At 41.1% G+C, this 24,333-nt stretch overlaps 1 protein-coding gene across 2 annotated transcripts in view; it reads right to left on the bottom strand.

The window, feature by feature from the left end:
• Positions 1–24,333, bottom strand: part of LOC134328322 (male-specific lethal 3 homolog) — a 39,368-nt gene that overhangs the window by 2,225 nt on the left and 12,810 nt on the right. The window contains exons 11-13 of one of the 2 annotated variants that reach the window (XM_063009421.1): positions 23,093–23,192; positions 22,500–22,584; positions 14,888–17,229 (exon numbers count right to left, since the gene is read on the bottom strand). In XM_063009421.1, the coding sequence (XP_062865491.1) occupies positions 17,130–17,229; positions 22,500–22,584; positions 23,093–23,192 (285 nt within the window). In that variant the 3' untranslated portion in view covers positions 14,888–17,129. Of the gene's footprint in view, positions 1–14,887; positions 17,230–22,499; positions 22,585–23,092; positions 23,193–24,333 lie in introns of those variants that run through there. The other variant, XM_063009422.1, reaches the window with a different exon arrangement.

The raw sequence follows: 24,333 nt of genomic DNA, 5'->3' as shown, positions 1-24,333 counted from the left end.
CTAGTACAGGATCATTTTCATTTCTGGATGATTTTGGATCATGTATAACATTACTGCCTTATTCTTTGAGTTGGATATGCACATTACCAGCTTAAACATAAGCCAAGAAAAAAACAAGCTGCACTGTGCCAATAAAAAGTGCTTTGTATAAGGTTTGCAAAATTGGTGAATAAAACTGGTCTATAGCTGCTAAGTCATTCATAATGTAAAAAAGAGCTTCACAAATCTTATGACTTATTGTTCTTCTTATTTATAAATCCACCCTTGTTTCCCCAGATGTAATGACATGTAAGTTACTTCACCATGATCTCCTAAACACAGATAATTTACACCTTTGTACTGTGTCTGTGACTTCAGGCAGAAAAATAATACGCCTCTAATCACGGATACCTCGTGTACAAATAAAAATCATACATTTGCATTTTTCATCTGCCACAAATCCGAGCTGCAATTTCCTTTCATGGAATACCTAATCCCCAGATGACACGGCCTTCATTTCACAGAGGTTCACAAAACTACACTGAACGCATTGTGCTAAGTGCTGTGGGACGGTCTGTGAAGACGCTAAAACTCTGCTATTCAGAACAGATCTCCTTTGTATTTCTGTTTATATTATCTTTATCTTAAATGATGTTAGATAAGAAAGATAAAAAACACACACTTTTTTTCTGTTAGCCCATCAGGTTTGACTCTCAGTGGTGCTATTGGTCAGCTGGGTGTCTACACTGACAAGATTGGCCAAAGCACTGTGATGAATTGGCATTCTGTTTTGGGTATTCCTGCCTTGTACCCAGCGTTTTCTAGTAAAACTAGACCTGGAATTCATGCCAGTCCTGCTATATGTTGATTCTTGGATTATAACTGATTATCCAGATAAATTTCCTCCTAGCATAATGCATCAGTTTTGGATTTGGGTGCTTTTTGATAGAAGTAGTCGAACTGAGTGCCCGGTTGGCGCAGCGGTAAAAGCACGCTAGGCCAGCAAAGCTAACATCTTGTACTTGCCACTTTGAAACTCAGCTCTGCTACCGAAAGGCGGGCACCAAAATGGACAATGATTGGCTCGTCTGAGAGTGAGATGCTGGAGTGGATTCCTCATAACTGCTGAAGTTACACCCTCTTCTTGCTGATATACACAATGAGACGGGGGGTAATGGGGATAGGTGCTTGACTCCCCGTCAAGCAGGTGACTTATGCATGTGATAAGAAGTGGTTGGCTACTGCGCATGAGTCGGAGGGGGCATGTGTTAGTCAGGAGTGAAGGTCTGCAGCAGTAGAGGAAGCCCCATGTATTTGTGCACAATAATATAATCAGTGATTATTTAAGAGGCCACAAAGTAAATGATTAAATAGATCTTTTAACAGCACTTTTTGAAGACGAATGTTGATAAAGGCAAAGCAGGATATTTTAATAATTCAGTCAGTGCAGAAATCATTAAAACTGCTCAACCCTGGTAAGAACTGACACTGATGCCAGTTTCTTAAATGATACATGTTCATTCTTGTCCCTAAGGTTGGCACTTACTCTCCACATTTCAGGAGACATCAAGAGGAGAAATGTTAATGATAGGCTTTTATGAGACTATAAATTTAAATAAGCAGCTACCAGAAAGGGTCCAACAGTAGCATATTAAAACAACCTTCACTGAGGACAGTAGCAACATACAGACAATCTATGGAAAAATCCATTATTAGGTACAGTGTGTGAGTGTGTGTGTGTGTGTGTGTACTCAGTAATCTTAAGCTGCTGCTCCCAGGCTCTAAAGTCTCTCCCCCTCCCTGCTGTCCACTTGCAATCTGAATACTAAGCACACTCATCAATAAGGAGGACTCAGTGTGGCAGCTTCAGATACCAAAGAGCAATGCAGCGTAACGATTCATCACAGTTTAGCCCCCCCCCCCCCCCCCCCCCCCCCATGCCTGCTGCTGCACTCCATACTGAAGTGTCATGTAACGTTACCCTATCAGGTTCCTTCGACTACACAGGGGACAGCATGAGCTCGAGGTGTCATATGTGAAACTTATTAATCATTCATTGCAGAGGGTCCGGAGCCTAGCTTGGAAAAATCCGGCCCTACATAAGAACACACTCTAGGACAGCATGCCAGGTCATCTCAGGGTGGCACATCCTCGCTCACTTACACACTTACTTTCTCCAACCTTCAGTCCAATTCATCTAAGGCGTGTTTTGGGGAGGTGGGAGGAAGCTGAAGTCCATGTGGTAGGAACATGACTTGACAAGGAAGCAACCCAGGTTAGTTAAACACCCAAAACACAGCCACATAAGTGCGGTAACACAAACTTATTAACTGTACCATCTAGTGCCAAAGTGCCATTGAAGCAAAGCACGATAACTCTGTGCCAACAGCTGCCCCTTCTAAAGTAAATAAAAAATTAAACAATGTTAAGAGTGTGTAAGTTATAAGCCAGGTCCATTAAGTGCTTCAACCTGCCCTCAACTGCAAAACTCATCATTAAAACTGCCTCTGGAGGTAGACAAGAATTGAGTTTCCATGTCTGAGCATCCGTAAACAAACTTAAGATCAATGCACAATTTTTAATCATCAGTTTGAGAGGTGTAAAGCACACCCTTATTAGATTCTCTGGAGTAATTAGTGCATTACTATTCGGCAATCTAACCCCAAAAAAATCTACCCAACTGTGAATTTTGTGAAGGAAAATAATGCTCTAGACTGGCATACAGTTCACATAAAATTCTAGACAGTGTGATGTTCCCATTAATTTGGCATCTGTTTAGGAAAGACCCTCTCCTGGTTAAGTTTCATGATGTGAGGTTCATGAAAATAGTTTGCCAAATAACATATGACACAACTTGACAAGCTAGGGCAGTTGTAGCCTAGTGGTTAAGATACTGGACTAGTAAGCTGAAGGTTGCTGGTTCAAACCCCACCACTGCCAGGTTGCTACTGTTGGGCCCTTGCTTGGACTGTATACTGTAAGTCTGTCATGGAAAAATATGGTGAGATGATGAATAAAAACAAAGATTATACTTGATTGGATTGGATTGAAGAATTTATTGGCACGATGGTGGGTTCCTCCAGCAGTCTCTCTGGACAAGAACCCAGAACAGATGCTATGGCTGTCCCTTTATACTGCTCTGGTCACATGACATTGGGTGTTGGACCCATTGGGTGTTACCCCCTATAGGCTTTACAACCGCTTTACAACCATTTACTGCTTACTGCTTAATCACAGGTATGATGCTTATCTTTGTAGCCTACACTCACAGACCCCCCTCAAGCACAATATAACTAAGAATTCAAGACAAACCAGCATTAAGTAATATAAAGCATAAAATCTCATTTCTTCCATAACAAGTCGCTTTGGATGAAGGTGTCTGCTAAATGCCAAAAATGTGAATGGACAGATTCTTGACCTCATGAAGATCAACCAAGACCAGATCTCACAACTGAATGAAGCTGAAGTTAATCCTAGCAGTCATATTCCTCTGAGAAATGTCCAAGGAAACTGTTATAGCAGCACAATGTCTATATTTTAACTCTGTATCAATGCCCATGGTTTTGGAACGAGGTATTCTGAAATGACCTTAGATACACAACCATGTGTCTGAATGACTGTCTGAATAACAGTCACATTTATTACATTCCACACATTTATTATCAGGTCAAACCAAGTAGCAGTGACACTAAACTGTGGTGTGAAATGAGTAGGGCGGCACGGTGGCTAAGTGGGTAGCACTGTCGCCTCACAGCAAGAAGGTCCTGGGTTCAATCCCCAGGTAGGGCGGTCTGGGTTCTTTCTGTGTGGAGTTTGCATGTTCTCCCCGTGTCCGTGTGGGTTTCCTCCGGGTGCTCCGGTTTCCTCCCACAGTCCAAAGACATGCAAGTGAGGTGAATTGGAGATTAAATTGTGCATGATTGTGTTTGATATAACCTTGTGAACTGATGAATCTTGTGTAATGAGTAACTGTCTAGTCTTGTCATGAATGTAACCGAAGTGTAAAACATGACGTTAAAATCCTAATAAACAAACAAACGAAATGAATAATGTCACCAAATACAGATCCCTCAGCGTTTAAAGGTACCGTTATTAAGTTGGCATAAACCAAAGCTCGCCTTAAGAACTCAAAACTACAACTCTTCTTTCGTGTTAACTTTAAATCTTTAAGCCAGAAAAGCCTAAATCCAGCACAATCTAATAATATAAATCATTAGTATTATTCTACTCGAGGTCGTGCTGTTATACTGAATATTAGCATGCCGTGATTAGGTTATAGACGCGAGACCTATTTACAGCGCGCAGATATCGATTTTACTCCCCAAACACAAATAGTCCTGGACCGTTGCCAGGCAACACAAACATACTTCTGCACACTAAATAGTCCTCTAACTTTGTTTTTGTTAGGACTAGCTTACCATGTCGTGTACTTTATAGCATGTATGTACGTTTATTTATACATTTTTTATTAGTTTGCCATTCATGATTCCGATAAGTCAGAATGTAAATTATTTCTTTTTTTGCTCTCCGTGGATGATTTCCAGAAAGTTTTTAGTGAGCTTTCCGATCTGAACACATTTTCTGTTCATATTTTTATGCTCTGCGACACGTAAACAAGAATTTAAATCGTATGCGTTCACCATTGTGGTGCAATCTAAGCGGTAACGGTCATTAACGTATCTAATTAACGGTTATTACACCTGTGAGGCGGAGTGATACGTATAGTAAAAAGTCCCAGTGCGGTTACACTGTGTATCACTTCGCCTTGGATGCCTCTTTGTTCAACAAGTAACTTGGTTGGAACTAGCTATTGTATTATTAATATTTGATTATTAGCAGCTATGTAAACATACATGAACTCTGTAAGATATCTCATGTGTTGTTATTTTAAAAACTACTGACTACATTTTAAAAAGTTTAATTTATCTTAAATTTCACTTTTGTTAATTAATGGCTTAGAAAACCATAGATACAGTCTAGGAACGTCTTCATACTGTAACCCTTATTTCATATATCATATTATTTTAATATTTTTAAATATGAACACCAGAAAATTAATGTCCTCCTGCCATCCTGTAATCACATGGATTCATTTTGATAGAGAACATATAATAGTACTAAAAATTATGTCATATTAATACACTACCCATAAAGCCAGGTCATGGACCCACCATGACCTGGACCTGGATAAATGAATATGTATCAGTTCCTTTCCCTTGGTACTCAAAATTGTAATTAGGTGCATCTTGCTTTTTATTTTTTTATCTCCACCTGTTGCAATTTGAACTGAACTTCTGCAAAGTATTAAATAAAGAGTTTTTACTTCATCATTGTGGGTGATTAAGTGTAGACTGATGGGTAAAAATGCAATTATAGTCATTCAAAATCAAATACACAACACAGGAAAGTTCACAAAAAAGTCAAAAACACTTTCTGAACCAGTTCTATAGTGTATCTCTGCCAGCTGTACCACCACACCACCACTTGAACAGTAAATTATACTGTTATAGCTCCTATGATTTTGGAAAATATATGGGACGGAGTTTTTGTAATGACAACGTCAAGGACATAAAAACTCCAGTGCAGTTTCAGTGATGGAAAGTTATTACTTCAACATTTTATCAACTCATTAAAACAATGGCAGCACATTAAGGAGATATTAAGCATTGAATCTTGTTCTGCATGATGAGGCTGCCTGAGAGATTCAATGCGGACAATGTCAGAGACAAACAGAACATGGTTATTAGTTTGTAGATATTATGCAGCATGCAGCCAGGCCGAGAATAAAAATACACACTGACTGGATATCTTTATACTTGTTATACAGAGGTCCTTTGTCATAAACCATACTGTGTGATCTTTCATAACCCTGATGAGCTGTGTTTTATAGGCAAAAAGCCACTGGGGAAATATATAGGAGCTCATGGTCATGTTGATAATCCATCAGAGCTCATTCTGAACCATAACGCTGCCCTCTAACCTCAAATTCATGAGAAATTTGCCAATGAAACATCCCACCAATGCACAAAACATAAGTCTAATCCTCAGTGCAATCACAGGAGCTTTAAAGCTTTTAAAATAATACTGTACTGCAGTTCTCCTACACATAGAATATATATTACAAATACCAAGCTTGTATTCTTTACAAATTAGTCAATTTTTATTTATATACTTTATATGGTGGAAAAAACCACTTTAAATAATTGAGTTTAGGTGCTTCAGTCACACATTTTGCTAACAAGTGTATAAAATAAATGATATCTAATAAATCATGTGCTTTAAACTCTGTGGCAACAGTTTGACAAAGACCCATTTTTAAGAATGGGATGACTAACAAGCTTATGTGTACAGTATATGTTCAAAAGTATGTCCACCATTTGTGGATTCATCTATTTTGTTACACCCATTTCTAACAGGTCTTTAAAATTATGCATTTCAATAGACAAACAGTGGCAAAGAAATTAGAAAATCCAGAAGCAACAACAGCTCCAGTATTAAGGAATAGGTTACAGAAGCTCGGGAAATTAAAACCCTGCTAAATCAGGTATGTTCAAGTTCAAAACTGCATTAATAATCTATATCAACACAAGTGGTGTCAAACATACCAGCAATAGAGTCAACAATGGTGGGGCAGAGGTAGACTAGTGGGTAGTGCTATGGATTACCAACTGGAAGGTTGTGGGTTCATATCCTGGCTCTGCCATGTGGCCACTATTGGGCCCTTGAGCAAGGTCCTTAACCCTCTCGGCTCTAGGGGCAGCCATTCTGACCCCAGTCTCCAAACTATTATCATGACAATTGTTATGCTCTAACCTAATGGCAGCAGTTATCAATGGACTTTACCAAGTAAGTTTTTCCCACCTCCCAAAGGTGGGACTGGCTACTCTACATTACATCAAGTCAGTGCCATCAATTGCCCCAAAATGTGTAAATAAAATCTTTTAGCACTTATGTATTCCTTACTAAAAAAACTTTAAACTACAGTCTAGTCACAGAACCAAACTTTCAGACAGCCTGAACTATCCTGACGATGTTTCTACACTGTCAAGCTTAACACAAAGACATCGTTCTACACCAGGATGTCACATAAGCCTCATATTAAGAGCCAGATCTGAGAAATCACTGTTGCTAGTACTTACTGAATGATGGTGAAGACTCCTAACTGATCCATACTTGTGGATAAAGAAGACCTGTCCCTCGTACCGAGTAAATTCCCTTTCTTTCTTTTTTACTGAGTTCTGTAACTCCCAAGTGCAGAACCGAATGTTCCAGTTTGAAGCGGTACTGCTGCTGATGGATTTAGCAGTGGCATCTGGACCAGGCAGGATAAACGGCACACACAATTTTATCCTGCGCAAGTCAGAGCCAGTGCCCTCAGGGGCGCACATCTCTTCCACGGCCTATTACTGACACAACGTTATCCCACAGAGACAGAGGGAGGGAGAGGATCAATGATTCAACAGCTGTGACCACACAGAAAACAAAGCTGCCACAGCACAGCGTTACGACAGAACAAGAGATTGAACCTGCTGCCAAAATATGAGCGCGGTGCAGAGTTATTTCTTCTAATTCTAATTTTCTTTTTAACATAAAACCCTTGGTTACACCAGACTGAGTGCCAGAGCCATCCGTGGCCTGGAATTGATGCTAGAATAACCAATCCCATAAATCTTTAATGAATAATCACAACCAGAAAAACTACTCAAAATCAATACTTAAAACCAACAGTTATGAAGTGGATGATCCAAATTAAGTATTTTGGTCATGTGTGGTTGTGAACATTTGACTAGTGGTCAATATGTAATGTGGTATGTGCAAAATTTGAGACAGCATTTATGAGTTCTTAATAAAAGAGCAGAGAACCTGAACAGAAAGTGCAGATTTGGTGGGAATAAATCAGGTCCACTTGTCAAATACTTAATCACTAGATGGAGGGGCACCATATCTGTTTTGATTTAATAAAAACCTTAAGATTTATCATTATGTGTTATATTATTTTGTTGAAAATTGAAGCATGCTATAAATGATTTAGATCTTTCGGATGGCTGCATCTTTTTGGCTGAAACTGGGCGGCAGGACAATGTTTGAAAATACAAAATCAAGTTCACGTCTATATGGCTGAAAATAATCAGAACTCTAGTTTGATCATAATCCTGACCTAATCACAGATATGATCCCTGAAAAGGTTAATTGTGTGAAGTATCATATCTCACCCTGCAATACAAGAGGATCAAATAAAAAGGCAAAACAAGACAAATACAACATACAATACGACAATAGATAATGCTTTTCAGTCTATCTCTCTGTGTTCGGTCGATTAGAAGATATTTAGCTAAATCAGATTAACTGTTCTTTGAGCGTCCCACTTTTCAGTCATTTCATTTCTAAGCATCTCTGATCCTCTCATAATTTATTCGATCGTCAGCTTCTTACTGGTGCTATTAGATTTCGGAGCAGGAAAGCAAACAACGTTCATGCTAAGTCTCAGTGTATGAGAATCGAGCCCATACAGAAGTGTGACTTTACTTTTCGTGGAGTGTATTTGAGGAATTGGAGGGAGGCGAAAGGCAATTAGAGACTCCTGTGAGAAAATGAAGAGTATCAATGACTTAATACACATAGTTCATCATGCTCTACCTGAGCAAAACAGAATTCCCCCATGTGCTATATGAAGAGACACGCTTCGATTCTTCTAGGAATGGTTTCATGGTACTGTTACTTTATTTCATTGGAATAATCCTTATGCAGTTCTGACAATGTAAAGTCAGAGTTCCTCTGTTTCTGTTTTAAACCCTGATCTTAAATCCGATAGAACAGAGCGCCTTTATTTGTCGTGTATAAATGTACACATATACAGTACAATTAAATTATTTTACCACACATCCTTGTTTAGAAGTTTGGGTCAAAGCACAGGGTCAGACACTCTATGGTACCCCTGGAGCTGTAAGGGTTAAGTGCCTTGCTCAAGGGCCTAACAGTGGTTTTTTATTACTGTTATTAGTTTTGCAAACAGTCCATGCCTTGCTGATTAATTTCAGAGCTATTTTAGCTTGTAAAGCTGTCGACCAACAACAAACTGAGTGAGAAGGCAAATGAACATGTTGCATAAGATTAAAGCTGTTCTTACCAATTATGAATAGCTTTTTTTAAAGCTCAAAGTTCCTTATTTTATTCCCAGTAAGAATTTCATTTTTATTTGACATAATGCGAGCTGTGTTATGGTAATATACTTTTAAAATAGATACTGTTATAGCAAGAATAAAATGTAAATGTAAAAACATTATTAACTATATATATACTGAAGTTGTTTGTGCAGGGAAGGAATCAAAGCAATAAACACACAGAGCTAAAAAAAATCCGGGATTTGAATGATTAATGAATATTAGAAACAGGGAGATTAGAACTGCAGTGTTGCTGGGAGCTGTCGAGTTGTCTGTCAGCTCAATATTTTACCTAAACATTGTTAAGAAAATTTACACAAATAATATTAGAATATATTTACATTTTCATCAGATTGTACTGCTGAAGCTTAGAAACCCTGGATCTTCATGAAAACAAATGAAAGGAAACTCAGCTGCTGTAAATATACGATCCACGTGGTCCTGGGTTCACGTTCTGACCAGCTCTTATATCTAAGAGATGGAAACCGAGGCACATTAGCTCTGATTTTCCAGGCCGTCTCGAGTCTTTTACACAGCTGTGAATTAGAGTGAGATTTAATTGAACCTGAGTGAGACTCAGATGGATGAGTGGGTGAGAGAAATGAAAACTGAACCGATGTGATTAGACAGAGTTTGAAGAAGCAGAAGAGTTTTAAGCTTTCAGCTTCTTAAGCCTCTGTAAATGTATTAAATTAAATGTATTGATTTTCTCTTGTTTGCTTCCTTCTGGTTTCCTCTTTTACATTAAATATATATAACGCCATATATATTAGACACTTTGGGATTTTGCATGGGTATTAAAAAGTCTTTTGTGCAGACACATTTTGGTTCAGTTGAGCTGAAGATGGAGATGGTAACCATGGGAAGTCCTGATATGATAAATGTATTTTCTTTGCTCAAATAGCCTTATTGTTTCTGAACCAGACAAACAAAACTGTTTCATTTGCAAACTTTTGACCCACACAAATGTGGAATGTCCAGACTTAGACAGCTAAGATACAAACCAGCACTAGTTTAATCCAGCACCAGAAACCTGGTAACACAAAAATGTTTTCAAATCATAATGGAGGAATGGATGAGTGAATGAACTGAAGGAAGGATGGATGGATAGATGGAAGGAAGGTTGGAGTGATGGAAGGATGGATGGATGGATGGAAGGAAGAAGGAAGGATGGATGGAGAGAAGGAAGGATAAAGAGAAGGAAGGAAGGAAGGAAGGAAGGAAGGATGGAAAGAAGTAAGGATAAAGAGAAGGAAGGAAGGAAGGAAGGAAGGAAGGATGGATGGATGAGAGGATGGAAGGACAGAAGGATGGATGGATGGAGGAAGAAGGGAAGGAAGGAAGGATAGATGGATGGATGAGAGGATGGAAGGATGGATGAGAGGATGGATGGATGAGAGGAAGAAGGGAAGGAAGAAAGGCAGGATGGATGGATGGATGGATGAGAGGATGGAAGGATGGATGGATGAGAGGAAGAAGGGAAGGAAGAAAGGAAGGATGGATGGATGGATGAGAGGATGGAAGGATGGATGGATGAGAGGAAGAAGGGAAGGAAGAAAGGAAGGATGAATGGATGGATGGATGGATGAGAGGATGGAAGGATGGATGGATGAGAGGAAGAAGGGAAGGAAGAAAGGAAGGATGGATGGATGGATGAGAGGATGGATGGATGGATGGATGAGAGGAAGAAGGGAAGGAAGAAAGGAAGGATGGATGGATGGATGAGAGGATGGAAGGATGGATGGATGAGAGGAAGAAGGGAAGGAAGAAAGGAAGGATGGATGGATGGATGGATGGATGAGAGGATGGATGGATGAGAGGAAGAAGGGAAGGAAGAAAGGAAGGATGGATGGATGGATGAGAGGAAGAAGGGAAGGAAGAAAGGAAGGATGGATGGATGGATGAGAGGATGGAAGGATGGATGGATGAGAGGAAGAAGGGAAGGAAGAAAGGAAGGATGGATGGATGGATGAGAGGATGGAAGGATGGATGGATGAGAGGAAGAAGGGAAGGAAGAAAGGAAGGATGGATGGATGGATGAGAGGATGGATGGATGAGAGGAAGAAGGGAAGGAAGAAAGGAAGGATGGATGGATGGATGAGAGGATGGAAGGATGGATGGATGAGAGGAAGAAGGGAAGGAAGAAAGGAAGGATGGATGGATGGATGAGAGGATGAAAGGATGGATGGATGAGAGGAAGAAGGGAAGGAAGAAAGGAAGGATGGATGGATGGATGGATGGATGAGAGGATGGAAGGATGGATGGATGAGAGGAAGAAGGGAAGGAAGAAAGGAAGGATGGATGGATGAATGGATGAGAGGATGGATGGATGAGAGGAAGAAGGGAAGGAAGAAAGGAAGGATGGATGGATGAGAGGATGGAAGGATGGATGGATGAGAGGAAGAAGGGAAGGAAGAAGGGAAGGAAGAAAGGAAGGATGGATGGATGGATGGATGAGAGGATGGAAGGATGGATGGATGAGAGGAAGAAGGGAAGGAAGAAAGGAAGGATGGATGGATGAATGGATGAGAGGATGGATGGATGAGAGGAAGAAGGGAAGGAAGAAAGGAAGGATGGATGGATGGATGAGAGGATGGAAGGATGGATGGATGGAAGGAAGAAGGGAAGGAAGGATGGATGGATGAGAGGATGGATGAGAGGATGGAAGGATGGATGGATGGATGAGAGGATGGAAGGATGGATGGATGGAAGGAAAAAGGGAAGGAAGGATGGATGGAAGGAAGAAGGGAAGGAAGGATGGATGGATGGATGGATGGATGAGAGGATGGATGGATGAGAGGAAGAAGGGAAGGAAGAAAGGAAGGATGGATGGATGGAAGGAAGAAGGGAAGGAAGGATGGATGGATGGAAGGAAGAAGGGAAGGAAGGATGGATGGATGGAAGGAAGAAGGGAAGGAAGGATGGATGGATGGAAGGAAGAAGGGAAGGAAGGATGGATGGATGGAAGGAAGAAGGGAAGGAAGAAAGGAAGGATGGATGAGAGGATAGAAGGATGGATGGATGGAAGGAAGAAGGGAAGGAAGAAAGGAAGGATGGATGGATGGATGAGAGGATCGAAGGATGGATGGATGGAAGGAAGAAGGTCAACTCATACCAAGTCAATTTCTGTTGACTGAACTTCTGCACAACACCTGCTTTCTCTGCATGGCACTGATGTATATGATTTCCACATCGACTTCATTGTATAAGTTTACTGTTTTACCTGATGTTTTAAATCGATTGATCTATAAGACTAACATGCAAAGTTCTAAAAGATAAATACAAATTAAATAATAAATCGATTAAAACCAGAGTAAAACTTTTTGTTAACATTAAAATCTTAAAACTATTTTCTATTTTATTAACATCCCTCTAAACTCTAATGTTTAGAAAATGTTCTCAGAGTGTTAAACTGTTAGCTAAAACAGATCATTTTGATTGTAACAAGTGACGCACCTCAAGGCCCCGCCTTGTGTACTCACTCCCTCACTGATAGCAGACAGAAGTTTATCCACAAGGGGTCACTATTGGCACTGTAGCATTGACTGATCATAAAGAGTCCATGTTTTTATAGTGAGCTCTTTTTAGTACAGATGATCATTCTGCTACATTTTTTAAAATGATCAACGCAGTTACTTGACCATTAATAAAAATCCTATAGCAACCAATCAAAATAACAAACAGATCAATTCATAGAAATACAACAGAGCAGCCATGGTGGTAGTGTAGCCTGGTTAGATTTACAATGATTAGCCACAATTTATCCACATATCCACACGTAAGTGCAAGTGCAATGAATAAAAATGGTTTTCCACACAATTTGTTCTTTTAAAATCAAACTGTTGCTAAAAAACATGACATATGCAATTCAAAGTTCCTAAAACAGAAAAAATGTTAGCTAACACACGATCAGCCTTAGCTTAGCCTTGTATCATGGGGTTAAAATCCTACACTACTGTTAGGAAAGTTGTAATATTTGAATTTCCACACAAGCAGGTCCAGCTCAGAATGACATGTCGATTGTTAACTATAGAGATAAAGTCATAACTACTTTAGCAATGATTTTCACTACGTAATCACTACGGTAAACCATTCTGTCTAAATATTAAACACTGTTTACCAATTCACTGCCAGTCTGAAGCCCTGAAATGCACTTGATGCCAATGTTGCCACTATTGCCATCTGAACTGTTGATCATTAAGCCACTGAAAACTTTTTAAAACATTTAAAAACAATTGATATTATCTCCTTTGGAGACGACATAAATTAAAATAATAATAATAATAATTGATAGCAAACACTTACACTGGCATCTCCACACCTTCCTCTACCCAACCTACGTCTGCAGCAGTAAGGGAGGTCTCAGGATTGGTCCTCGACTCCATATTTGTTGTCCAGAAATCCAAGGCTTAGCTCATGAGCAGAAGCCGACGCAACGAGACAGGAATGCGAGAGAGAATGACAGCAGACACGCGAGCTCCAGGTGCATTTGCAGACCATAGTGCTGTAATTTTAAATCGAATCAAGAGGAATTGATATCGAGAGGGCTGGGCGGGGCAAATCGGTTTATCACTGGCCCAGACGTTCGACTGGTCTGAAATTTCTCCGCTATCCGATACCGAAGGACCGAAACGCCCAGCTCCGATTTCCTTTATAAGTGCTTTGTTCTGCTCAGTGATGGCATCCAGATTAAATTAGCACTTAGCACTTTGTCCATTTGGCTTGTTAGAATGGATAGACTTTTATACGGGCTGAGAGCAAAGAGCCGGACTGGTTACGGGACCGGGAGCCATCTTGGTGCGGAGTGATGGGAAATTGTAATTTGAATTTTATTTTAGCTTACATCATTGATCACGGACGTGTTGAAAATATGGTCACGTCCCACCAGTGCTTACAGTTCACTCATAATTTGACATGGACAGGGTTACAGTGTTTGTGACTCGTAACGGTGGGTGATATGAAAGCAGTGTGTACAATACTAAAGTGGATTAGTGGATTAGCATGCTAACATTAGGCCTAACTAAAACACAGGAGCATCTAAAACTGCTTTGGTCTAAATGCATTCAATGCAACTTTTAAATAATGTACTTCAAACTCATGCACATCAGTAAAGACCTGTACCAAAATTGGACATGTTTCAAGTTTTCGTTAGTCTAGAATCCAGACTGAAACTCATCCTATCCTATAGACTTAAAAAATGCTTTTTTTATTTTTGGGTTCAGGTGTTTAAAACAGTGTCTCTGTGCACTAAAAAAGGTCATTTAATGTTGAGATGACTTTGGTAGGAAGGAACTGCAGTGGCCAGGAAAGATCACAAACCTCAACCCCACTGAACACCCATAGTCCACGATTAAACCCTGACAAAATGCAGCTGATCGCCTGGTTTTCAATCAACCTAAACACTGCTGCATTCTTTTCACTGGCCTCCCAGCCCTCTCGAACATTAGCCGATCATGTCCATGCAGACGCCCAACCGGCCGATAGCACCGCTGATATTTGAATTCTGCAAATTACCAGATTTCAGCAGTAGTGGGCTAGCGTTCTTTACCAGTGTGCCACAATAAATTGTGCAAAAAAGTTAGGGGGTCTGAATACTTTCTAAATTTAGTGTATTATTAGTATTATTTGTGATTCAGACGTCTCTTCATTGCTCTCCCACTACTGCACAGGCTGAGCTAAAAACATACCCAGTAAATTGCAATGAAATACCTGAGCAATATTTAGATTCAATGTTAAAGACACATTCATGACTTGAACAAAGCGTGTTTATTCAGCACGTGTCTAGTAAACACACCAGAACAATTAAAACATACAAAAAAATATAAAAAATCCAAACAATTTTTTTTAAACAGCAAATAATATTTACTCCATGTACTGTTAGGAACATCTACTCAGTCATGTGACTGTCCGGTCAACCAGTCATGTGGCTGCAGCGCAGTGCATAAAAATCATACAAACATGGGACTATCAAACATCAGAATGTTAATCAGAGTATCTTTGATGTTTTATAGCTAGCACAAGGCAGGCTGATTTATGCAAGTCAGAAACTGCTGATGATGTGAGATTTACATGCACAACAGTCTCATGAGTTCATACAATATGAAGCAAATCGAAGTGAATGCAGTCTAACCGGCTCAAGGTCTGACTAATCCCCCCTGACTCTTCTAGACAAGGCCTGTTAATTTGCGGAACTGCTGCTCACTGGATGTTTTTCCCCCTTTACGGCTAACCTCTAGCGATAGTTTTGCATAAAAATTTCAAGAGAGTAGTTTTATTTATTAACCCCCACCCAAATCTAGTAATTAATAATTCCTGATTGTAACCCAGTCGCTAGTTGCTTCTTTTCACCTGACATTTGGATTTCCACACAGAGCCATATCGCCCATGGAGAGCTGCGCTACACTCTCCATCTCCACCCCATGGATGAGACCCTGTCAGACCTTCCCTCCCTCCCTCAAATACAGTCACCTGTTTGTTTGTGTGGAAGTCTGGCCTGGTTGGTGTGGGTTAGACCGCTGTGCCATCCCAACACCCAGGTACAGCTGTTTGTAAAAAACCGGCACCGCCAATGACAGCAGGGAATTTTTTCATTGTTCCATTTAAACATTAACCAAAGCTCTTGATGCTGTGCCTTTTTTATTTTATTTTATTCATTCTGCTCCTGGCACTTGACTGGATTATTACAAGTATGAGCAGGTGTAACAGTGGCCAGTCAGTGTACAACAGTAGGAACATCACTGACGAGCGTCTTTGCTCCTCTGAACGGGATCATTTGTGCTTCTGAACATGATCCGATGGAATAAAATGAGCCGATGCTAAAGCAGGAGCAAAGAGTCCTGACTAAAGATTAGATTTTGCCTGTTGCTTCTAAAAGTAACAATGTTGTCTTATATGTAAATTAAATCTGCACTCATGAGTTCGAACACTCTGCAGTGGTGTGCTAGCATGTTGAACTATATTAGGTATTCAGTCTTAATATCAGGAATCCAGATTTAGGTTTTCAGTGAACGCTTTAGAAATTGAAAACATTTGACATTGAAACAATGAACTAACTGAATTTTAGGGTGCTGGTCTGTTAATGTATGTATGTTTTTATAACCAGGAGACTGACACCACCACTGCTTCAATGGAGGATGTTACAAACCAATAACACAGCATGTGTGCGTCTGGCTTTATCTGCCTGTTAAGCAGTGGAATTGTGCTACATGGTGTCAATAGGTATTTTCAGATGTAAATGCCAGATTTCAGGAAAAATGCTTCATCCCAGCATTCATATAAAACAAAACATTCAATTTAAACGCTTATTGACAGAATTAAATACAAGTTTCTTTGGACTTCTATTTTTACACAGCTCTTAGACATTGTGTTTTCTTTTTTTAATACAATGGATCATGTACAAGGTAACTGACCATAAACAGATGCAAATATGAAAATAAGGGGGAAAAAATGCTGGAGTATTCCTTTGATGTACGAAAGACTTCTCGATCTGTCCCAATAGACAGAAATATAATATTCATCCATACTACATAAAAACTTATGGCACACAAGGAATCAAAACCACTCGGATAGACAGACACTGTGTAAAAAATATATACAACACTCAAACAATCCAGGCTTTTTAAAGCAAACAAGAAGAAGCGAAGTCCAAACAAAGTTCTGACTGCTTTGGTTGCAAAGAGACTAAAGACGAGGAGCAGAGGAGCGGAGACGCTACAGCCAAAGCAGCAGCAGATGTGAACAAAACACAGCAGAAACAGTTCAAACAGGGACCTCCCTCACTTCCTCCCTCCATCCATACAAGCAAGCTAAAGGAGGGAGGACATCTGTTCTGCAGAGAAAAAAAATTAAAAAGCAAGAAAAAAAGTCAGTAATCCTCCGAAAGAGAAAATTAAAGTTGCTGAGATTCTAGATGTGAACAGAATAGGTAGAGAAAGCGCTTAGGTAATCAGCAACGCCGGGGCCGAACGCGGAGGAACGAGATCCATTCTGTCAGCAGACGGAACGAGGCTGCTTCATACAGTAATGCGCTTCGGTGGCGGAGACGTACACAGATTCAGGGAAGAAATCCTCATGAAATTCAGCCAGAAACCTGCCGAAAGAAGAAATCAGCATGGAGTGAGGTCAGGAATTCAGTAGGCTGGAGTAACTACAGACAAAAATCCATCAGCTTGTGTGTTAAGTTCAATAAAACAGAAATTGATTCAAATATTTTAAATAATAATATTAAAAATAATTTCAGTTTACATAGTGCCTTTCACATACCCAACGACTCTGGAGGAAAGAACAACAACAAAAACTCAAACACAGAGGAGGAACAGTGAGCAGAAAAGAGGAAAGTTTTGAGTTGACCTTTAAAGAAAGACACGGAAGAGCAGTCACAATGACATTGTGGGAGAGTTCTAGAGTTTGGGCGTAGTGGAACTAAAGGGCCTGTCGCCCACAGAGACATGTCCAGTATGTGGGACTGCCACAGGTCCAGGATCGAAGAGAACATTTGGGACAGTACGGATGAAAGAGCTCACTGAGGTAGACAGAGGCAAGGACATAAAGGGCTTTAAAATTATTATTTATTAGAATTTTAACGTCATGTTTTACACACTTTGGTTACATTAATGACATGACAGATAACTGCTGGTTACACAAGATTCATCAGTTCAAGGTTTTGAATGTATCTTCAATTCACCTCACTTGCACGTCTTTGGACTGTGGGAGGAAAACGGACCTCCTGGACGAAACCCATGCAGACACGGGGAGAACATGCAAACTCCACACAGAAAGGACCGAAACCGCTCCACATGGGAACTGAACCCAGGACCTTCTTGCTATGAGGTGCAACAGTGCTACCCACCGAGCCACCCTGGGCTTTAAAAAAAAAAAAGCAGGATATTTTTGTATTTGATACTGGAAGATACTGGTAACCAGTGGAGCTGATGGAGGATGGGACTGCTGTGAGCAGAAATTCCCATAATTACTCATGAAAGATTATAAAATAAAAATTAATATTGCATTTATCGAATGTAAAACATATTTTAGGTTTGGATCTTCTGAGTACTGGGTGCAAGGGTGGCGTAGTGGTGAATTATGCTAGCCCACTACCAGTGGGAGCCACAGTTCAAACCCAACGTCACATCCTGATGAGAGGAGTCACAGACATTCGTACCACTAATACGTCATACATCTGTCAGTGTACTGACTGTAAATGAAATGTTAAATTAAGACTGAATTAAGCATAGATTCCTTTCTTGACGCAACCCTACTTATTTTATCATGGCTTGGGACCAGATCTGAGATTGCACTGACAGTTACACCTCCACGTGGCTAGGTTACCCCACCCTTCCTCAAACATAGCCATTCAAACATGGTCATCAGCTAGGGCAGTGATAGCTCAGCGGTTAAGGTACTTGAGTAGTCATTCAAAGAGTGCTGGTTCAAGCCCCATCACCGCCAAGTTGCCACTGTTGTAAGTAGCTTTGGATAAAAGCGATGTAAAATCTGTGTAGACGCCTAACCAGTCGACAAAAACTGGGATTTGAACCCCGAACTAGAAGGAAAACACTATAAGTTAACAAATTCAACAGTTGATTTAGACGAGTAAACGAACTGAACTGTAGATGTAGAAACGCCCTTAGAATGCTGTCTGTAGCCCAAGTAATGCCAAGTTCACACTACACGACTTCAAAGTCGTCAGATCTCTGTACAGTTCACACTACACATCTGGATCTCCTGTAATCGGGAGTCTTTCAAGTCGGTGTGGCTTTCACACTACACGACTGATGGGTGATAGGGGGTTTCACACTACACCATCTATCACCAACTGGAATCGCAGGCGAGCTTCTCTGGTCTCTTAAACTACGTTCTGTCACGAAAACAAACGCGAGAAGTGACGAGAGGTTTAATGATACCACGTCCAAAAATGAACGTCAACAAGTAGCGAGCGATCAAAGTTGTTTGCGCGCTGATGTGCAGCGTAAAAATCAAGGAGAAAAATAAATGAATCCGAGTGGATTTGGCAACGCGACCTGCCGGGATTGTTAATATTTTTTGTATTGCAGTGTTGGTATTGTGGTTTGGCGTGGATGATAAGTTCACAAATATTGTAAAGCTTGTGTGTGCGCCGATGTATTCTGATAAAAAAAACTATATTATCCCCCTCACCGCACTCATTGCCAGTCGCAACCGACTGATCCAGATATTCAACATGCTAGATATCTCTCCTCAGCCGCTCGGATCAAGTTGTTAGAGTAGTTCACACATAGCGATAGATCGTCGAGCGAACGCAGAGTTGCTCCCGAGCTGCCACATCTAGTGGTGACCAGTCGGCAAGCGAAAATCAGGGCAAAAATCGTGTAGTGTGAACCAGGCATAAGGAGTCGTATTAAGGAGTCATTTGTAAGCAAATCAGGAGTGAATCACTTTAACACTGAGCTGTTCAGGAGAATAGAAACACTCCTAAATAAAGGAAATGTAAAACCAAACAAACTGATGTAGGATTGTTACACATCACAAGTGAACAGGGAAGTTCATGTGTGAAAATAAAAATGTGCCAGCCAGTAAACTGCTGTGTAAAGCCGACACAAGTGACCGACACAAGTGACCGACACAAGTGACCGACACAAGGCAAAGTCATTACCTGTTAATGTAACCTGGCATTTACACATATTTGGAGTGTGAAAGTGTGCGAGAGGCTTTTCTCTGAAGCCACTAACGTTCCTTCACTCTCCTCCACAGCGAGGAAGCCGGCGAGAGGCATCGCTGCAGCAGTTTGATTGGACTGGAGAATAATAAATCCCAGGGATTTGAGGCCAGCTGAAGATCGCTGCACAGGATTTCCAGATTAGTTCTGAGGCTTGTGTAACGCCCACTGATCGCTCTCTCACTCCTAATGCACATTCTTACAAACGCTCAGACATGCGCTGCTGTCCAGACAGGAAATGGATGCTGGCACCAAATAACACCTCCGTCCACCACCTTAATGTCTGCTGAAGTATCTTAGGGTAATTAGCCTAACCTTAATACAATTAATATGTACGAACCCCATGTCCAGAAAAGTTGGGACGTTTTGTAATATGCAGTAAAATAATTCATTCTCTCTGTGTTTTCACTGACCAATGTGATTGTATTCTGTAAAGATACAAAATTTAGAAATTGATGCCTGCAACACACTCCAAAAAAGTTCTCTGTAGTCACCGTCTGATTCTCCTATTTTCAACAGGAGACTGATCTGGACTGCAGGCAGGCTAGTCCAGTCCAGCACATGCACTCTGTCAAGTCAAGTCAAGTCAAATTTATTTACTTACTTTTTTTTTTTAATGCATTTTCTCCCCATTTCCCTCCCGATTTAGTGCACTCAATTTTGTCTCACGCCTCTTCCGACACGTGTACAGCCCTCCTCTTCTCGCCCCTGCATTCTGCACAGGCGTCTCTTCCGCCAATCGGGGTCCTTACACAGCGTATGAAGACTTACCCACCCACATACTCCGCCCCCCACCCTGCAGATACGGTGGCCACTCGGTATCTGCTGCAGGCACTGCCAATTATGCCCGCCAGATGGCGCCCAGCCGACCGGTGGCAACACCGAGTTTCGAACCGAGGAGTTCAGAAACTCGGTGCTGGTGTGCTAGCGGATTATCCCGCTGCGCCTCCTGGGCGCCAAGTTAAATTAATTTGTATAGAGCTTTTTACAATAGACAGTGGCAAGGAAAAACTCCCTTACATTACAGGAAGAAACCTTGAGAGGAACCAGACTCAGCAGGGACCTCCATCCTTCTTGGGTGGGGACTTATCCTCCCCAAGGTGTACAAAAACCCAGCTGTTGTTAAAAATCTACAACTAAGTCGTGGTTGCTCTTAGATTCTCTGTACTGCACTACAGGACAAGATGTTGGCCAAAGCACTCAATGTGGGGTGTCAAGAACTTAAGACACATTATTTGTTTAATACTATTTTATTAGGGTTTTAATTCTCCACTCCAGATAAAGTAACTAACAGGTTACTGTCTTACAAAAGCATGAAGTTTAAAACGCCACTAGTTTGCCGTTGCTAGTTTTAAACAGATCTCAGCAGATCGATGGAGGAAGACTGAATGTTTCTTGATGCTTTAGGGAACACAAATCCGTCACGCCGACAGTTCTATTCTGGTCCTGTCTGTGCTTGCAAGGTTTCTTCATGTCTAACTGGCTGCTGTATGGGTTTGTATGTTGGGATTTGCTTCTCCTGTGTTAAAGCTTAAAGCACCAATTCGTTTTCATCTAAAATTTTGGAACTGTGATAGGCCAGTCATTCAAATAAAAACCCCTGCGCAGTTATTGGCGAGTAACAAGGGTTATATTTATTTATTAGGATTTTGACGTCATATTTTACACTTTGGTTACATTAATGATAGGAACGGTAGTTACTGGTTACACACAATTTATCAGTACACATTCATGAACGATTTAGTATCTCCAATTCACCTCACTTGCATGTTTTCGTACTGTGGGAGGCAACCGGAGCTCCCGGAGGAAACGCACAGACATGGGGAGAACATGCAAACTCCACACAGAAACCTGGGAATCGAACCCAGGACCTTTTTGCTGTGAGGCGACAGTGCTACCCACCGAGCCACCGTTCTCATTCAACAACATGGAAAGATTAGAGGACACATAATTTATATTAGGGAAAGCTCTGTACACAATACGGCTCTCTGTGAGACTCAGACAGGTGAAAAGAAGTGGCTGGCAATTACATGAGTATGGAGCGGTGATACTATGCGACTGTCCCTGCTCAGTTGGGGTGGAGGGGTGCTACTGGCAGAGGTGTTGCAAGTGGTATTTCATTTTCTTTTCATTTCCAGCATTTTGCTGACGCCTTTATCCAAAGCGACTAACAGTACTGTGACATCATACAGTCTAAACAATGGAGGGTTAAGGGCCTTGCTCAGGGGCCCAAAAGTGACAGCCTGACCTTTTGATTACTAGTCCAGTACCTTAACCACTAGGCTACAACTTGCCCAAAGACATTTTCTCCACGCCTCTTGATTTTAGGTGATAATCTGGATATTTTGGCTAGTGGAATTACCATGGACAGCTTGAAAAAGTAAACAGGACTAAGTATTACTGCTACCTCGGCTCAGTGACCACACCAAACTGTAACTGTAATGGTACTTGGGAACCTGTTTTAGTTTTTCTAAAATCAGATCTTTTAATATAATATTAATTCAGGGAAAAAAATCTAATGTTAAGAAATGCTCCAACATTTACAACCAGTTTCTGTTTTTACCTTCTTTTATTATTGTTGTGTAAAAATTATTCACCATCAGATACACCAGCAGCACTAAATGAAAATTAACATGAACTTTCTGTATGATGAAAGTGGAAGGTACCTGAGAAAAAGCTCCAAGTGCTTCACCAAAGCCCTCAGGTTCTTCTCAGACATGTGCATTTTGCTGAGAATCTCCGGAAGTTTCACTGCGAAGCACAAACCAAACATTAAAACCTATTCAGCAGTAAATGACACCAACATATTAACCACACGCCCGCACTGCAGGTTCTGATACGTGCACTTAAGAGAAGGTTTAGATCAGACATGGCATCCGGAGGTGGAAATGAGAGCAGACTTACATGTGTCTAGAAAGACCGGACACTTCGGCTCTCACTTTAGCACTTACAGTAACAAAGAAAAGAAAAGAAAAGAAAAAAAAAACTTCTAATGCACACTATAACTTCCTTACTCGCCCTTATGGAGGCCGAGATTCTTTTCCATCTGCTTGGTTGTCTTACAAAAGACACATTAAGTTAAGTGCACTGTGATCAAGACGTGAAGTGATGGATAACCCGCTGCTAATTTTCTGGAACTGCATCTATCTTCTCTGGTGTGTTGACACTGACGTGAATCTGACCCTCGACCGACTGACTCCTCTGTGCTCATTTAAATGCGCTCATATTAAAATTCAGGACAGGTGGCTTGTACACTCACCGAAGAGGCGCAGGAGATGCTGGGAGCCGTACAGGTAGGACGGAGGAGGAGGCTGGTCACTCAGAGGATAGTTATCAGGCGTCAGACGCCAACTTAACACCTGCAGGAGGAACAACGGTGGCAATGAGAGTGGATCTCTACACATTACATGTTTAGAAATGCAGTTGATTAGATATGAACCAACACACACACACACACACTTAGCTCTTTTGGGACAAAACAACTGGATCTTGAACTGGTTCCATTCACACTTCTTACAACTCTGGTGCTATTTAGAGAACCTCCCCAAATCCGTTATCAAAACTGACTACTAATTTCTTTTAGTGGACAGTCTCTACTAAAACGACACACCTCACAAAGAGATTTGTTTTACAAGTGTAAATGAATAACACAAAACAACTGAGGAAAATTCCTTACACAGATATTGATGGTAAGATAAGGTCAGGAGTGAAATTAAAGCTAGGCCTGCACCTACAAGACGTACAAATCTCGCTACTGTTACTACCTAGTGAAAAAGATTTGGTTTTCTTTTTTTAAATTTTCTCCCCCTTTAGCGCATCCAATTGTTCAATTTGCATCGTGCTTCCTCTCGGTCTATGCCGAACCCTGCCCTGACCGAGGAGATCGAAGCTAACCCATATCCCCTCCGAAACATGGGCAGCAGCCGAATGCATTTTTGCCACCCACACATTGATGAGTGTGCCACCTACCTAGCGTTGCATGCGGAGACACACACCCTAAGGGCACTCTTCCTCATCTCTGTGCAGGCGCCTCTAATCAGCCGGCGGAGGTCGTAATCGCATTCTGACAGAGAGAGACCCACATCCGGTTCTTTGTCCCGCCCCCCCAACTGAGCAACCGGCCAATCGTTGCTCATTCAGCCACTCGGCCTCGAACCAGGGAGGCAGAGCTGGATTCGATACCATGTACTTAGAATCCAGCTCTGGTTGCAGCATGTCTTTTTACCGCTGCACCACCTGAGCGGCTAGTTTTCTTTTTTTTTTTATATTGCGGGGGCTCCTAGGTGGCACAGCTGGATACTCTGCTAGCACACCTGTACTGGGATTCTGAACTACTACTAGTTTAAATCTCAGCTCAGCTACCGGTCAGCTGGGCACCCCCTATCAGGCACAATTGGCAGTTCATGCAGCAGAAAATTGTCCACTGCTCTACTAAGTGGGAAAGTGGCAGGGTCTCTGATGCGGTGTAAGGTCCTGGGTTAGTAGCCCGAGTAACGCTGA

This window comes from Trichomycterus rosablanca, chromosome 15 (assembly GCF_030014385.1).
Source record: "Trichomycterus rosablanca isolate fTriRos1 chromosome 15, fTriRos1.hap1, whole genome shotgun sequence".
Classification (NCBI taxonomy): domain Eukaryota; kingdom Metazoa; phylum Chordata; class Actinopteri; order Siluriformes; family Trichomycteridae; genus Trichomycterus; species Trichomycterus rosablanca.
The sequence above is the reverse complement of the archived record's forward strand: the minus strand, read 5'-3'. Positions and strand labels throughout refer to the sequence as shown.